This window comes from Phocoena sinus, chromosome 20 (assembly GCF_008692025.1).
Source record: "Phocoena sinus isolate mPhoSin1 chromosome 20, mPhoSin1.pri, whole genome shotgun sequence".
Taxonomy (NCBI): domain Eukaryota; kingdom Metazoa; phylum Chordata; class Mammalia; order Artiodactyla; family Phocoenidae; genus Phocoena; species Phocoena sinus.
Window position 1 is genome coordinate 7,264,512 of NC_045782.1, and position 17,929 is coordinate 7,282,440.

Consider the following 17,929-nt stretch of genomic DNA (forward strand, 5'->3'; position numbering starts at 1 on the left):
CTTTAACCAAATATCACTTTGCCAGTATCACTTAGTTCCCGGCTTTAAGCAAACCTCCCTCTAGAGGGTCTCTCCCCATCTAAACCCTGTGGAGTCTGGAACTTACTTGATGGGTTTGTAGCTGGGGCTTTTACAGAAGACCAGCAATCCGGCTCCAGAGCCCACCAATAAACCCCCCGTCTTCAGGCACCTGATAGCTGACACTCCCTAGGGGGAGAAAGAGCATTAAGAAAAAGGCCAAATGGTTTCATCATTAAGAATCTATGCATGATGGGCTTCCCTGGTGGCGCAGTGGTTGGGAGTCTGCCTGCCGATGCAGGGGACACGGCTTCGAGCCCTGGTCCGGGAGGATCCCACCTGCTGCGGGGCAGCTGGGCCCGTGAGCCATGGCCGCTGTGCCTGCGCATCCGGAGCCTGTGCTCCGCAACGGGAGAGGCCACAGCGGTGAGCGGCCCGCGTACCGCAAAAAAAAAAAAAAGAATCTATGCGTGACCTGACACAATGGGCATGGCCAGGGCCACGCTGATGCTGCCCTGGATGAAGCTAAGGAAGGTGTTGCCTGTGATGTACCCCCAGGCTGGCTAAGACACCTCGGTGCCAACAACAAGCTCGTGTGCCAGGAAGTAGCCCTCCTGGTCCTGCAAGGAGCAAACACGCTGCACCAAGCTTCTTGCCTTTAAAACCACCTGTGCATTCTGAATATATTAAAAATTAACACCTTACATCCACCCAAATGCAGTTAGTGCAGAGACGTAAGCACGACCCCGGCAACATCAGTTCCTCAGGTGCCACCGTTTTCACCAGAACTTAACCCTTAGAATGCAAAGAGACTGTATTTGAAATCCAAAGAAAGCACAGGAGACCCCTTATTGTTTGGTGATTGTATTTTCTGAACTAAAGCATTCAGTCTGTAATCTTACCAGTAATAGGAAACATATTTAAAGTCAAAGCCATCTTCAAAGTCTGGGGATGTACGATGGTCGTTTTGTATCATCCTCTGTGAAGTTCTAATCTGAAAATGTGCACGACCAATATCTTCTTTTTTTAATTTTTTGTTTGTTTGTTTGTTTGTTTTTTTGGCCAAGCCACGCAGCACGCAGGATCTTAGTTCCCCGACCAGGGATCGAACCCGTGCCCCCTGCAGTGGAAGCGTGGAGTCCTAACCACTGGACCATCAGGGAAGTCCCCCAGTATTTTATTTTAAAACACTCAATATTATACTGAGCTAGTGACTTGAGAGGTTTGTGTCTTAATGAGGTTTGGATATTATAAAACAAATATTATGTCCCTTCAAGTTACTTCAAATTGAATTTTGCCTGTTCTGGCTCAACAGGCATTCCATGACGCTTGAGAAGGGAAACCAAGGCTCAGGAATATGAAGGCATGAACCAGAATTGCATGCTGCCCTCTCCTGCATCCCACCCCCAGCTCCAAAAGTGCTGGAACAGGACCATGGGATGAATGCCTGGCCCATGAGGAGACAACCCTGAATGCTAAATATTTTTAGCATTTGTTCAGGGACTTAGGGAAGCAAGGGATAGAGTTTCACAGAGCTTCAAAGTTACATACGTGTAATTTCTAAATAAACTTTTTTGCAACTACAGATGATATTGTTCAAGCACACAGGTTCTGGAGCCAGTCTGCCAGGCTTCCAATAGCAGTTCTACTACTTGTTAGCCATGAGATCTGAAATGGCACGTGCTTTAGTTTTCCTCATCTGTAAAGCACGGTTGCAGTGGTACCTATATCTCATCAGATTGCAGTGAGGATCCAATGAAAGTATAAGAAAGGTGCTATGCTCCATGTCTGACCCCTCAACATTTACTGAGTATGTACTGTTGTTTAAATTATTATTATCATCATCGTCTTCATTTCAGTGCTGTATGCCTAATAGTGCTGCCTGTCCATTTGAAACCATTCCAATTCTTTCTCTCTCTAACCATAGAGCAAACATTTTTTTTGTTCGTTTGTGTTTAGTCTTCTGTTTTTTTTTTTTTATGTACGCGGGCCTCTCACCGTGTGGCCTCTCCCGTTGCAGAGCACAGGCTCTGGACGTGCAGGCCCAGCGTCCACGGCTCACGGGCCCAGCCGCTCCGCAGCATGTGGGATCTTCCCGGACCGGGGCACGAACCTGTGTCCCCTGCATCGGCAGGCGGACTCTCAACCACTGCACCACCAGGGAAGCCCAGTCTTCTGTTTTTTATTGAAGTATAATTGACTTACAACACAGAGAGCAAACATTTCGGTAGAGTTTCAAAATGGGTAACTGCCCGAGATTACTCAATATTCAAACCAAATGTCTTCAGTGATACCTCCTATCCCTTTGTCCTAAAAGAATTCTTTTCTTTCCGCTTGTGTAAAAGGCATCTTGGAAACATCGCTTTATGGAATTTACCATTGGACCTGAATTAGGTATTAAAGCATCCGTAGGAGACTTAAGTGCCACAGGTTTGAGGAACACTAAGACAGTCAGCATCTTTTCTGGAGAGGCACTTACATCCCAGGTGGTGGGGAGGCAAAAATAGCCAGATCAGAATTTTCACATAGTGTTTTTTGTGGTACGCGGGCCTCTCACCGTTGTGGCCTCTCCCGTTGCGGGGCACAGGCTCCGGGCGCGCAGGCGCGGCGGCCATGGCTCACGGGCCCAGCCGCTCCGCGGCATGTGGGATCTTCCCGGACCGGGGCACGAATACCGTGTCCCCTGCATCGGCAGGCGGACTCTCAACCACTGCGCCACCAGGGAAGCCCCTCCCATAGCGTTTTATGGAGCCCTTTGGAGGTATCTCAGGAGTCAGAACTGGCAGGGCTCTCAGCCTTTCCCTCCTTTAACCTGATCTGCTTTGCTTTCATCTGTTGAATATATTGGAATCCCCCTCCTAAAAATAATTTGAAAAACACTGGCTTGGACTGTACCTTGATCTCCTGTGGGGTTATTTCTAGACTCTTCTCTACCTATACTAGAGCTTTCTCTCATTCTTATGCACCTCCTTAAAAGCTGGAATAGTAAACAGTTATGTGATTAAGAAAACTCTAACGTCTTCCCAGGAACATGGCGCAATATTGCAAAGCTTCTTGGGACTATTGGCTAAGTGGAAATGCATCTAAGCTTAGTTAGAACCATCTGTTCTATTACCAGACATGAGATAGGCAGGTGCAGAACCTGGCAGCTTTCAAATTCAAAGTTTAGTAGAAACAGCCCTTGTAACTTTCCGGGACACTGGAAATAACAGCACTTATTCTGTCCAATTACCCTTTGATTGTAGGCTTTTTATTTTGGTTTAAATATCAAAATCTCTCACTGGACTTTTAACCTGAATTGTTAGGAATTCTGCAAATATAAACAATGAACAATTTCTACGTCTTGCTCATGACTTCAAATGTCAGCTGAGGCTAAAATCTAAGATCTGGTTATTCGATTAGAAAATAAAATGATATGTAGTCTTGTAAATGAAAGAGCACGTCTCTCACACATGGCAACTAGGCTGCCCAAATGCTGGAACCAACGTGCTTACAAAGCCACAGGCCCTGAGCTTTGAAGATGAGGGGGGAAAAGGTGTGATTCTGATCCCTAATTGAGGACACGAAGGAACACCTCTGCCCTGAATATAAACCAGGGAGGAGGGCTTGAGCGAACTAATCAACTTAACCTTGCAGATTTAGGTGTGACATTGGGTCCATCACAGACTTGTCATTTTTTCTCCACAGACACTTAACGGAAGTCTGTGCTCACAGTGGCAGGAAGAAATCACTAGAAAATGTCAGGGCAGAGCAGACTTTGATGGTCTCTACTCACCAGACTGAATCTGTCCTTGGCAGGCCCAGTGTCTGCCAGCAGCTTGGTCCTAGGGCTCATCTTTAGAATATCTCCAGTGGTGGTGCCGAGGTAGAAAAAGCTATCATCATCGGCCATCTGGGGATCAGAGGGAAAACGAAATCTGAAGACCTGGTTTTCCCCAGTGATGTGCACGAGCCCCTGATCAGGGAGGGGATGAGCTTTCTCTGAACCCCACTGTGACCTACAAAGGGCACAGGGAACTCTGCTCAGTATTATGTAACAACCTAAATGGTAAAATGTATAACTGAATCACTTTGCTGTACCCCTGAAACCGTCACAACATTGTTAATCAACTATACTCCAATATAAAATTAAAAGTTTAAAAAAACAAGACCTACAAAGGTCCTTCTGGTGACTCCTGTTTCCTCAGACTCAAAGATGGGTAAGAACAGCTTCGAGGGGAGCACAATAGGGCCAAACTCAGAACTGGAGGAAACATTAGACTTCAAGCAGCCTGTGCATTTCACCGGAAGTCGACCTGTGTCTGTTAGCCTGCGCATCCCGAGACACCTCCGAAGGGCTCCTAGGGAGAAACTGTGCTCCTCCAGAGAGAATGTGCATTTGCTTTATCTCCTATTTCAAAGTCTACACTCATAAAATGAGTATGCGTTAAAAAAGAGGAGGTGGAGAATGGGGTTATATGCATGAATATTTGAATCCACCTTAAAAACATACGAATAATTCCTCCTTATGGAGGAAACTGCATTTCAACAAGGAGTTTCGTTGTCAGAAACTTTATTTCTGGTGCAGAAATAACATAAGTGGCAAAGGGAGGTGCTGGGGGCTCTGAGTACCTCCTGGCTACGTTGCTTCCCTCCAGGTGAGGCAGGTTCCTGGGGTCTGATGGCAGTTCAGGTCCCGCTGAAACAGATTTCCCCATAGCTGCGTCTAGGCAGCCTCTCCAGCTTCTCACGGGAGCTCCCTCACCTGTGCCCCCTCAGTCAATGTCCCCCATGTCCAGACCTCACCTCCCCACCCCTAGCCCTAGGTACGTGTACCTACACACACGTACACACACATGCGTACACACACAGACACCTATCTTGGGAACTTGTACTAACAGCTACCTAAAATAACGCTTAGAGTAATACTCACTGAGATACTCATGACTATTCTTTTCATTTGTCCTGTATGGCACTCGGTTGGCCAGATCTTTCTATTTGGGAGATCCAGTTCCCATACTCGAATTGTCCCACTGGAGAAAAGAACCAGCAATCAAATGGATACCCATTTAATAGACACTTCATCTCCTTCTCTGTTTTTCTGCAGTGCCTTGAAGGAGAAGCTGAAAGGAAGAGAACTAGGTATTTCGGGGGATTTGTTACAGCCTGGTGATCTACCCAAGATACAGTCGTCCCTTGGTATCCACGGGGGATTGGTTCCAGGACCCGCCAGCGGACACCAAAATCCGCGCATGCCCATAGCCCATAGGTGGTCCTCCTCGGTATCTACGGGTTCTGCATTCGTTATTCCGCACTCACGGATTCTACCAACTGCAGATCTAAACATGGTACGTCATCCACAGTTGGTTGAATCTGCGGATGCATAACCCAGGGATACCGAGGGATGATTTTATTCCATTCAGTGCTCACAACCACCCTGTGAAGTAGGTTTTATGATCCCCCCACTCTCCAGATGAGGTTTAAATTCAGGTTTTGACTCCTGGAGACACATTATCAGCAGACATCAGAATTAGCTGATACCTGCTGCTCAATCACCTGTGGGAGAGCAGATAGACCCCCCGTAAAAGTTTTAGGCAAACGACTCTGCAAACCTGAAGGGAGTTGAAGAACTTCACGGCCACCAGTGACCCCCCAAAGTCAGGGTAGGACGTGGTCAGCTGCTTTAGGATCAGAGAACTGTCCTGATAAGATTCTCTCTTTAGGGGCTGGCTTTCATGCCAGTTAGTTTCATGGCCTCTGAATAAATCCTTCCTCGTAATTAGCCACGGAACAGATGCCTGCCGGATGTCACAAGGTGGGGGCAGGAAACAGCACAGATTCTTTATTCTGGCTGGAAAAGTAACGAATGACATGCGCCTTTCACAGATGAGAGACCACAGGTGGGCCGAAAAGGATCGTTCCAACCAACATATGCTTCAACCCTACCTTCAGATTTTTGACCTGCGAATTGGTATGTGACATGAAAGGGGATGATTTTATATAGGTTTAACCTTCATGTCAAACTCCAAACAGGCCTCTGATAGGTGAACCTGTAAATTAAGTTCTTCTGTTAGACAGATGCAGGCCTCTGTTCAGACCTTCAGCTTGGTACCCCACCCGCCTAGCTGCTCGATGCTGACCCTACCAGAAATGATCGCATATGGCTGATAGTCAAACGTTTGAAACTTGCTGGTGCAGTTCATTCGCAAACTCTCATTTCACGAGATCTAAATTAAGTGCAGGTGGTAAGAAACATCGACCGGTAAGTGAATCGGTGCAACTGGGCAAATGACCCTGTGAGCACTGATTGGGGGCAATGTGTTATCTGTAACAAACAGACCAGAGCCTGAAATGGGTTTAGCAGATCAGCAGAACCTTTTCAGTAGGAAGCACAGAATGGTCAAATAACCATATTTAAAAAGACTTTCAGCTAAAAGGATTTTTAATGATTCCCAAATCATGAAAATTAAGATGGAAGTTCTTTTTCCAGGACGAAAGCCACGTTCACCCTAATTGGAATGACCATGTTTTCTGTGCAAGCAAATCGAGTGATTTACAAATTCTGGACACCTTGACAGCGGATGCGTACTTTCCAGCAGTGACAAACATCTCATCGCAGCAATTGGAGAAGATGACCGTGGTGGCATTCCCGACGTTGGGGCCGGCAGCAGGGCTGCCACAGATGGCGTCTCCCTTGGCTATGCTCCACACCACCACACTGCCCAGACGAAAGGACAAAGAGAGTCAGGGGAAAACAGGCTTTCAAAATAAGAAACGGCTCTTTTAGCGGTTCTAGAAGGAAAAAAATTAAAAGGTTACTTACAGAGGAACAAAAGAATTACACCACCCCTCTGCCCCCCAGACATCTCCTCAATCGCACTGGGTTCAAAGATAAATGGGTGACATTTTAAAAGTTTTGAAGGAAAATGATTATGAGGCTGGAAAACCATCAGCCTGTCAATCAAGTTTGATGCTAAATCTAAAGAGATTTTCAGACAGGCAGGGCGTAAAAGTTTACCACTCATTTATCTCTTGTAAAAAAATTTCCTTGGGGAAGTACTCCAGCAAAAAAAAAAAAAAAAAAAATTCATTAATTAGAAGCAATAAAGGGGATGACATGGGCATGTTTTCAAACTTGAACATGTAGCTGATTCACTTGGAGGGCTTAGTAAAACAGAGAGTGCTAGGACCTACCCCCAGACTTTCTGATTCAGTAGGTCTGGGGTGGAGGCTGAGAGTCTGCTTTGCTAAAAAGTCTCAGGTGACACTGATGCTGGTGGTCCGGGGACCACCCTTTGAGAAGTGCGGTTGTAGGTTACCTTTTCCATCTTTCTGAGTACAGTCATACAATTTAGTCCTAAACTGAGTAGTGTTTGCTTAATGATATCAAAAATGTGTGTGGGGGGTGTTACATTAAACACTGGGGTCAGAGTATTAAAGAAAAAGAATGCAGATGGTACAAACCTGGTTAATGGAAAAACATGCCTACCTATGTTCCCCAAGTTTTCTACGTGTGGAATGAATTATCACAGGTGGTCTAAATCAAGGTATAACCGTGATCGCCAGGAAGGGGGAAGGAGGTCGTATAAGAGCTATGAATTCTTTTTCTTAGGAAGTTGATAGATACCACCTAACGTGGAAAAATTGAGATGCATGTCACTTAAAAGTTGTAAAAAACTAGAGGAACCAATATCAAAAAAGACTGTTAAAACCTCATACCCAAGAGAAATAAAAATGTACATCCACACAAAATCTTGTACGTAAATGTTCCTAACAGCATTAGTAATAATAGTAGCCTAAAAGTGGAAACCACCCAAAAGTCTATACATTAATGAATGGATAAGGAAAATGTGGTATATCCATACAATGTGAAAACAGTCACAAAAGGCCGCATATTGTATTATTTCATTTATGTGAAACATACAGAGTAGGCAGATCTATACACACAGAAAGTTGGTTAGTGGTTGCCTGAGGCTGGGGCAGGGGCAGTGGTGGAGCAGGAATTGGGAGTGACGGCTGATGGGCACTGGGTTTCTTTCTGAGGTGTTGAAAATGGTCTAAAATTGATTGTGGCAAAGGTTGCACAATATAACACGTAAAAAATGTCCTTGGGGAAGTATTCTGGCAAAAAAAAAAAAACCAAACAAACCCACTCAACTAACCACTATACTAAAAACCACCTGACTGTACATCTTAAATGGGTAGATTTCATGGTATGTGAAATGTATCTCAATAGGGCTGTAAAAAAAAAAGAATCCAAGTGCCTCTGGACAGTAGAACTCTTCATGGTGGAGGGGATACAAATTTTGAATCCTTCTGCATAGTAGGACAACACACTTGCTTTATAAACCATGAACAGGTATAGCTTTAATTTTTCAAAAACAAGTTTAAGATTTAAAAATAAATAAAAGGCGCCAACACAGATAGCTGGCCAAATAAACTCCAGCATATCCATACAATTGAATAACATACAGTTGTTGCAAAGAGCGATATGTATTGCCTACATATATACACGTAGAAGATATCCTTGGTATAAAGTTAGTCAAAAGCAGGTTGTAGTACAACACTGATAGTACAATAACATTAATGCAAAAGCTTCACAGATAGGTTACAAAATATTCAAAATGTATGCATATGCAAATTCTAGAGTGTCCAGTCTAGTTCCCAGCATCCCTTCTGTTTCTCCCCCTCTGTGGAGACGCCAGGTGGTTTGGGTAGAACGGAGCCTCCCACACGGCCAGGGTTGACCCATGACTATACAAAAGCAGCCAACAGGACCCCATGCTCTTCACCACCGTGACTATTCGGGGACGGGCACGTTGCATTTTCCTACAGCAAAATTTGTTTTTCTTTCAAGAAGAAACTTTCTTGAGCATGTTTTTCTCAACATCTCCAGTTTTCCGTAAGCAAATCTTCGATAGCCTAAAATCAAGCTTAAAATTACAGAGGAGATGACAGTTTTGCAGATTAGTCTTGGTTAAGGAGCCGTTTTATTCTCCCCCCAAGGCCTAGCCTTGGCAACTCTTCGGCAAGGTCTGGGGGTGGGGGGTGATAACTGCCAAGCTTGAAAAGCCTGTGGGGCTGGGACCCAGGCATCAGGGGTCTTATTTCCTCAGGTGATTTCAATGTGCACGCAAGCTTTCAATGTGCCTTAAGTTGAGCTAAGAATGTTAATAGCTGATTTGTGGATGCATTTCTTACACACAAAAAAAGCCAAAACAGTCAAATGGGGATAAGCCAGGGAAGTCTGATTATTTACATGGCAAGAGAATGACCGTGAAAGGAGGAAATGTCGTGACGCTTTTGTTGATTTGCTATATATTAAGACAACTGTCAATATACACTACACACAAATGTAAACTTCCATTGTAATTAACCTGTGGATCTCAAACAAGAAAATATCTGTGAAAGTGCACCAAAGCATTAAATCCTACACAAACCTCAGGTGTTATTTTTCTTCTATAAATGATGTTCCTTTAGCATTAACACAGGAATAGGTACTACATTGATTTTTATTCCTAATATAATGCTTTGAAATACTTTTCCCCCCCACAATTTCATTTGTATGTATTCTCTCCCTCCTAAACTTGACTGTGAGATCCTTGAGCGCCAAGATCATGTCTTGGTGAGGCAAGTTAAAAAATTTTAAATGCCACCTCTGGAGTCACACTGCCAGGGTTTGTCCCCCAGCTCTGCTACTTAGCAGCTGGTGAGTTTAGTTCCTCAGTCATATGGTCCCAATAGCTCCCGCCTCATGGAGTTGTCATGAGGCTTAAATGAGATAATGAAGTTAAGTTACTCAGCACACAAAAAATTAGCTGTTGTCTATGATGAGAATGATGGTGACAAGATGATGTCATCTTCTCGATTTAATTGCATATTAGAATCACCTGGGAGCTGATTTCAATGCACTGCCAGGCTTGAGAATCAGCGTCCCATAATACTTTCGTCATAGCCTTTTCACACCACACACGCTCTATAGATGGGCAAACAGAGAATGTTAGATAGGAGAGGGTACTTAACACGTCTAGAAATATGCATGGCGGAAAATAGGTAAATATGCTTAGTTCATTACCTTCCATCATCTGGGCCTCCTAGTGATACCAAGTACAAATCATTTGGTGAAAAGGCCAGAGCTTCAATTTTGCCCTTGTGAAGTGACAGCCGAGCAATCAGCTCCCTTTCTTATAATGCCACAAATGATATCCGCCTGGGAGCAAGAATACACTGTCAGATCATAGACAGGCTTTGAAAGAACTGGAAGAGATAGCTACCCCTCTCGGTGAGAAATAATCATTCGTCACTTTTCTAGAAATTAGAGCAGGTCTTACAAACACGACAGCAACAAGATGGACACAGTTGTAATCAGGGACGTTTGTTTCTGAGCGTTACCGGTCACAAGTTGCACCATCGGGTATAAAACCACTAGGTTCCTCAGCTCTCAGCCTGATAGGTTGAAAATGAGTTCCGAGAGGGGTCAAAGGAAGAGGAGGAAGGGTGTAAACAGGGTAGCACACAGCTATTCTGAAGTGGGCAGTTTTTCTTGGGAGGCACTGCTAAATCTATTGAGAATGAATGATTTTTTAGTTTTTTCACCTTGAAGCCCATGAATGTGACTTGTCCGGAAGCAATGTAAACTCCGCTCTTAGAGATGGTCACACAGGAGACATTGTTGCCGTGACCGTGTAGGAAATTCTGTTCCAGAGTATTTAGTGCCTGAATGAGGATGGTGCAACCCAGAGGATAAACCAGATGCTCCTGGTCGGGATGGCATTTTTAGACCAGTGGGGACATGTCCTAAAGAGAGATTAAAAATAAGAGTAAAAATTAAAAAATAAATCAGGGGCAGAAGTGGCTGGTGGTTTTTATTTAAATTGAGCACAAAAGAACGCTTTTGAAATAAGCCTTCGTTCAACTAAAATTGTGTGTGTGTGTGTGTGTGTGTGTGTGTGTCAGGGAGGGGTGATATGTAATTTTATTCCACTGACAAGAAGGTTGGTCTAATATATAAGCTTCTCAAACTTTAAGGTGCATAAAAGTCCCCAGGGGCTCCGGTTAAAATGCAGATTCTGATTTTAGGTCTGGGGAGGGGCCCGAGATACTGCATTTCCGACAAGCTCCCAAGTGATGCTGGTGTTGCTGTTGCTGGTCCAGGAACCTCACTTCAGACCTAGGTCCAGTGTTTGTAATTCTGATAAGCACAGAGCACATGAAGCAGGAGAAGCCTGTCTGGGTGAGCGCATAGCCATAGGGAGAACGTGAATTCACTACCTTGGGCAGAAGTTTGGTAAAGATAAAAATCAGGGTTTTCGTTCTAAGTCTCTGGCAGGCTGAAGAATCCCAGGACTTCTCATAGTGAGACCCCAATCCTCCAGATATTTGCCAAGAACCATCTCAACAATTATAAATCTTTGTAATATGTTCTAATATGAAATAGACATGAGTCCTCCCTTGTTACTCATCTTTGGTCAGAATTGTTTTGGTTATTTTTCATATCTATTTTGCAATATACACTTTAAAGTCAGCTTGAGTACTTGAAAAACTCATGTTCGTATTTAGGGGAGTGGCGTTAAATGTATAGATTAATTTAAGGAAAAATAATTTTTATAATAATACGTTATATTTCCTTTCTAAAAGCAGGGTATGTTTTTCCATGAAGTCTCCTTTTATGCTCCCTGGCGGCATTTCTAATATTTCTTCATAAAGATCTCACACATTTATTTTGTTTACTTCTTGGTAGTTTAACATCTTCTTTTAATTGCTATTTCCTTCCCCATCAAAAGAGTCACAGATATTTATTAATATAGTTTTCTGGTCCTTAATGAACTCAGCTTTATATTTAACTCCCTCTGGAATTTAGTTTGATGCATTATGTGATTCCAGTAGCTAGACGGATTTGTTTTCTTCAAATGGCCAAATATATTAATTGAATAAATGATTTCTTTCACTTTCATTGTGATCATCGTTCCTTTTTTCTGCAGTCAGTTTTTATAATACTAAGGTTTGTGTCTGGGGGTGATCTTGTCCTTGTGAAACGTATACTTAGTTTTTCTCATTGCAGGCTCCTTATAAACAATCATATGGCTACCCATAGGGTAAAAGTAAACTTAGATCCCTACTTCACACCATCCACAAACAATACATTCCAGATAGATCAGGGACCTAAATGTGAAAAACAAGACTTAATGTACATACAAGTCGTAGGAAATGACTAGAAAGTGACGCAAAAGAGCAAATCCTAACAGCGGAGGCCAATATGTGCATCAAGTTACGTTAAAAATCACAAACTTCCTGGGAGTTCCCTGGTGGCCTAGTGGTTAGAATTCTGGGCTTTCACTGCCGTGGCCTGAGTTCAATCCCTGGTCAGGGAACTGAGATCCTGAAAGCCGCGTGGCACAGCAAAAAAAAAAGAAAAAGAAAAAAAAATTAAAAACTAATGACAAAAGACAAAATGAAAAGAAAACCCAAACCAGGAGAAGATATTTGCAATGTCCGTAATAACAGACAGAGAATCATACCCAGCAGAATATGTAAAGAACTACCATGAAGCAATAAGAAAAATACAAACTGCCCGACAGAAAAATGAGCAAAGGCTACGAAGAAGCAATTTATGATGGAGGAAATTCAAAAGCCAGAAAACGCATAGAAAGATATGCAGCTGCACAAGTGACCAGGGAAATGCAAATTATATCCAAAACGAGATACCATTTCATTTCCATCCTAATGGCTAAAATTAAGTAGGTGGACAGTACCAGGCATTAGTGATGTGCAGCAAAGGGAACACTCACAGAATGCTTAATGGGAGGGTAAATTGGTAGAATTGCTTTGGAAAATGTGCCCGTATTGAGCATCATTGAATACATGTACGTATGCTAGGACCGAGATCTACTCTTCAGTATATAACCTAGAGAAATACTTGCAGTTGTGCTTATGGGCCATGTACAAAGGTGTTCACTGTGCCGTTGTTTATATTAGTAAAAAGTGGTAAATGAATAAAAGCCCATCAACAGGGAAATAGATATTTAAAGCAAATTAAATCATCACCCAAGTAATGTTGGGTGAAAAAAGCAGGTTTCAAATGTACAATAAAACAGAAGATTAATCTTTTTAAAAGATTATAAAATATAAGAACATGTGAACATATACAATTTATATATAGTATATCGCATGTAGTATATTTAATATTTTACATATATAGTGAAATTTTTAAACATAGCTGGGAAGGATGATTCAGGGTAATGGTTGTCTCTCTAGAGGAAGAAAGAATCAGACAGTGTTATAGGAGAGAGAACTGAAAATGTACAGTACCTGGAAGATTCAAGTGCACTTACATATTTACACCCTCAAGTTAAAACTCATAAACTGTCATGTAACTCTACAATGAGTGCTAGTGTCACCATGATAAAAGGGGCTTTGCTTTTGCTTCTGATTTGTTTCCATGTGAGAGCTACTAAACTCCATTACCTGGTGTTTAGGGCCTCCAAAATCGAATCCCAGGCTCTCTTTACTGTATTATCCTGCCAGTCCATGACACTGAAGCCAGCCAATTGTTTGCCATTCCCCAACTGACCCCACACTCTCCCCCTTCCTCCTTGGCTCACCCTATATCTGTTCCCTGGGATATTTACTCACCGACTCCTACCCAACTTTAAAGACTACTTGAGGGCTTCCCTGGTGGTGCAGTGGTTAAGAATCTGCCTGCCAATGCAGGGGACACGGGCTCCGGCCCTGGTCCAGGAAGATCCCACATGCCGCGGAGCAACTAAGTCTGGGCAACACAACTACTGAGCCTGCACTCTAGAGCCCTCAAGCCACAGCTACTGAGCCCACGTGCCACAACTACTGAAGCCCGCACACCTAGAGCCCGGCTCCGCAACCCGCAACAAGAGAAGCCAGGGCAGTTAGAAGCCCACACGCACCGCGATGAAAAGTAGCCCCCGCTGGCCACAACTAGAGAAAGGTGGCGCGCAGCAAGGAAGACCCAATGTAGCCAAAAAAAAAAAAAAAAGAGAGACTGCTTGAATTAATCTTGACCCCATTCAAACCTAGAATAGAAGCTTTCTCCCACACTTTCATAAAACTTTGGTTATTTTCCGACAAGTAGTATAGCCTTTTTACGTAAACGTGTTGCATTGAAGGCAAAATTACGGGAAACTCAGTCACTTTTTACCAACAAACCCATATAACTACAGTCCGGATCAAGAAGCCGATTATAACCACACCCCAGACATTTCCCATCTGCCTTCTCCCAGGCTACATCTCCCCAGAGGTAATTGCTGCTTTGACTTCTATTCCTGTAAATTAATTTTCCTCATCTTAGAACTTTATATGAATGGAATTGTACTGTACAGTACGTATTCTGTCACAGCTGGCTTTTTTCATTCAACATTATGTTTGTGAAATCTATCCACATTGTTGCGTGTAGCACTACAGCCGTCCCTCTGCATCGGTGGAGGATTGGCTCCAGGACCCCCGCGGATACCAAAACACACGGACACCAAAACACGCGGATGCGCGAGTTCCTTACATAGAAGTGTGTACTACAGTCGGCCCTCGGCATCCGTGAGTTCTGCCAACCGCGGACAGATTTTTCTGCCCTCTGTATGTAGTTCATTCTTTTTCATTGCTTCAGAGTAATCCATTCTATGAATATACCGATTTATTAGTCCTTTCTACTTTTGATGGACATTTTGGTTGTAGTTTTTAGCTATTTGAAATAATGCTACTATAACCATTCGCATATATGTCTTTTTGGTATACATTTTGTATGGCATTTGGAGGATACATCAAAAATCTTTAAGATGTACTCCGAATTTATCCCAAGGAAAAAGTTAAAGAGTTAAAAGATTTAGCTATGCAGATGTTCTTTGTAGCATCTAAAAATAAATGCAAAATAATGTAAGTTATACTAAATTTTTAAAAACAGCACATTGGTTAAATAAATTGGGGCATATCTATGCAACAGAATATTATATTAAAATATATTAAAATCATGGCATAGAGTATATTTACTGCTAAGGAAAGATTTGCATGGCATCCTAGGTGGGAAAAAAATCTGATTATAAGAGAATATATCAGCATGAGACCACTTTTGTGGAAAAAATTTATATGTCAATGTATATTTGAAAGGATCATACCAAAAGTTTAACAGTGATATCTTTAGGAAATGCAATGATGGCTGATTTTTTTTCAGTTTCGCTGTATTTTTCCAATGTTCTAAATTCTTGTTCTTAAGTATGGCTATGGATTTACCCCTGTATTACACTGTATTCTCAGTGCACAGCATACTATTTGTCATACAGTCGTTCTAGATAAATGCATATTTGACTCTATGAAAAAATATAAGTTGTCACAAAATCAAGAAGGTAGAAACAATTCAATTAATTTTATTCAATTTTAAAAGGCCGAGATAATTGCCATGGGAGACACTGAGGTATAATTGACCATATATTTGGTCTTTGAGTGCCACAAAACAGCACGAATTCAGTAGCGGGGCTCTCTGCTGGTCACCATTGTGACCCTTTGCCCTCATAGCAGGTCATCCACATCCTTTACCAATGACCTGGTGATCAGCCCTAAAGATGGCCAGCATCTCGGATGCACTAAATGCCCACTTTCTATCAGAGACTGTTAACCTAAAACGAAGACTCAAGAGCCAAGTCCTAGAATGTGCTAACACTTTAGCCATTGATTGTTCTGTGTCTACATTACCACAATTTTAAAGATTTCAGGCATCACAATGCACTTTTTTAAAAGTTTGCTTTTTTTAAAAAAATAGATCTTTATTGCTTGACAATACTGTGTTAGTTTCTGTTGTACAACGAAGTCAATCAGCCGTATGCATACATATATCCCCTCCCTCTTGAGCCTCTATCTCACGACTCTAAGTCATTGCAAAGCACCTAGCTGATCTCCCTGTCCTATGCGGCTGCTTCCCACTAGCTAACTATTTTACATTCGGTACTGTATATATGTCAATGTTACTCTCACTTTGCCCCAGCTTCCCCTCCCCGCCGTGTTCTCAAATCCATTCTCTATGTCTACTTCTTTATTCCTGCCCTGCCACTAGGTTCATCAGTACCATTTTTTTTTTTTTTAAGATTCCATATGTGTGCGTTAGCATACGGTGTTTGTTTCTCTCTTTCTGACTTACCTCACTCTGTATGACAGACTCTAGGTCCATCCACCTCAGTACAAATAATTCAATTTCGTTTCTTTTTATGGCTGAGTAATAGTCCATCGACAGATGAATGGATAAAGAAGATGTGACACATATACACAATGGAATATTATTCAGCCATAAAAAGTTTGCTTTTTAAAAAATGCAATCCATTGCATGTTTTCATCCTTCTCAGAAAACCAAACAGCATTTCCCCCCTTCATGTTGCAAATAGGAGGGGGTCATAAGTCACATTTAGGCAGAACAACCAGGCCTCCTCTGACCAAAGCTTCTCTCCTCTCCAGCTCCCCCTGGCGTCCTCTTCGCCTTCTGTCGTGGACTGAAATCCTCACCATTAGAATCCCTCCTCCCCCACCCCAGCCCCTTCTCGTTAGTACATCAGAAGGTAGTTGGTCCCAGGGGCCTACACGGATTCTGTAGGTGGTTACTGAGGGGCAGGCAGTATTGCGGGTTGTGTGGGGCTTAGAGCCAGGGGAGAGCTGACTAGTGGGAGAAGGCTTTCAAGTCACACTTACTTATCCTTAAGGAGGAGGAGGCATTTCGTTCCTTTTAGGCAAAACCCATCCCATTCTCTGAGGCTTGGAGTGAGGATGTGACTCTCTAAGACTTTTGGGGAGGAGGGGCTCTCTGGGTCCCCAGTGCTTCGCTCATGCCAGCGTCCCAAGCTGCCTTCCAGGTGCTACCTGGGGTCTCACTCTCCCTGTGTGCACTACGTATCCCTGGGGTTCCTAAACCGCCCAACCCAGACGTGCTCTAGGTCTCACCATTGAATCCGATCACGGCCTCAAGCTCCAGCTCGGCCACCTCAGCCACCTCATCCTTGGGCGAAGTTTGGGTCTCCATCACCCGGAGACTCCGCTCACGTTCCTCTCAGCCTCCAGAGGTGCAGCGTCTTCCGGTCGTTATGGTAACGGATTTGCGCACGCGCGCCAGATCAACGCCTGCGCTGAAACCCAGCCGAAGGAGTTCGAGTCCTTTTGCTCTCTTGCAAATGGAAAGAGCCGTTCTTTTTACCTTCTAGTATTTCTCTGGAAATTTAAGGGGCACTAAATGCACAGAACTAATTCCCTCCTGTCCCATGTAAAGAGTCTGTGACCTTTGGGGTAACTATATAATCAAGCACCTTATGGCATTTAAAAATTAAAGGATTGCCTCTGATGGGAAGGCTGCTGTAAGACGGTATATAATTGATACTTCTTTGGGTCCCTTGTTTGAAGCAGGACAAAAAGGTTTCTTTTAACTATACTGAGGTATAAATTATATATAGAATTTACTTAAAGTGGGCTTTAGTAAATTTATATAGTTGTGCAACTATCACCACAATCCATTTTTTGTTTGTTTTTGTTTTAAGCAGGATAAAATGTTAAGTAACTGCTAGAGGTCTTGAGGGGCTCCCACCTACCTGAGAAAAATGCTTAGATTTTGTTCAAAAACAATTTTATTTTAATTGCACCCAACTGTTCGCGTCTCTTAGTGGGACCCGATTGCTCCAACCTACAGTTCCCCGGGGGAGCGCTTTCCTTTCTTCATCACAGTTTGGAGGCCTTGGGGTATGTATATTCACTGTGCAAACTCCAGGTTCCGGTCGCGCACGGGTCGAGCCGCGGGGTATGAGCCGCGCGGGCCGCCGTAGTCAGCTGTTGCGAGCAGGAAGTGTCCGAGGAGTGGGTGGAGACTGCACCATGGCCCCGGACCCTTGGTGAGCCCGGGGAGAGGGAGGGTGCACGCGGACCGTCCCGGGGGCCGCCGTGC

At 43.3% G+C, this 17,929-nt stretch overlaps 2 protein-coding genes across 4 annotated transcripts in view; one reads left to right on the plus strand and one right to left on the minus strand.

Annotated features, from left to right (window-relative positions):
- The window catches only part of CFAP52 (cilia and flagella associated protein 52), a 41,626-nt gene extending 24,606 nt beyond the window's left edge, over nucleotides 1-17,020 (minus strand). Inside the window, 9 exon segments of the mRNA XM_032616997.1 lie at nucleotides 107-207; nucleotides 3,794-3,910; nucleotides 4,931-5,030; nucleotides 6,587-6,715; nucleotides 10,073-10,180; nucleotides 10,182-10,207; nucleotides 10,594-10,773; nucleotides 10,775-10,794; nucleotides 16,942-17,020. Of these exon segments, the coding sequence (XP_032472888.1) occupies nucleotides 107-207; nucleotides 3,794-3,910; nucleotides 4,931-5,030; nucleotides 6,587-6,715; nucleotides 10,073-10,180; nucleotides 10,182-10,207; nucleotides 10,594-10,773; nucleotides 10,775-10,794; nucleotides 16,942-17,020 (860 nt within the window).
- A 780-nt stretch (nucleotides 17,021-17,800) lies between these two features.
- STX8 (syntaxin 8) overlaps nucleotides 17,801-17,929 on the plus strand; it is a 241,304-nt gene continuing 241,175 nt past the window's right edge. For all 3 annotated transcript variants that reach the window (XM_032617110.1, XM_032617111.1, XM_032617112.1), the window contains exon 1: nucleotides 17,801-17,876. In XM_032617110.1, coding sequence (XP_032473001.1) covers nucleotides 17,860-17,876 — 17 coding nt within the window. In that variant the 5' untranslated portion in view covers nucleotides 17,801-17,859. The remainder of the gene's footprint in view (nucleotides 17,877-17,929) is intronic.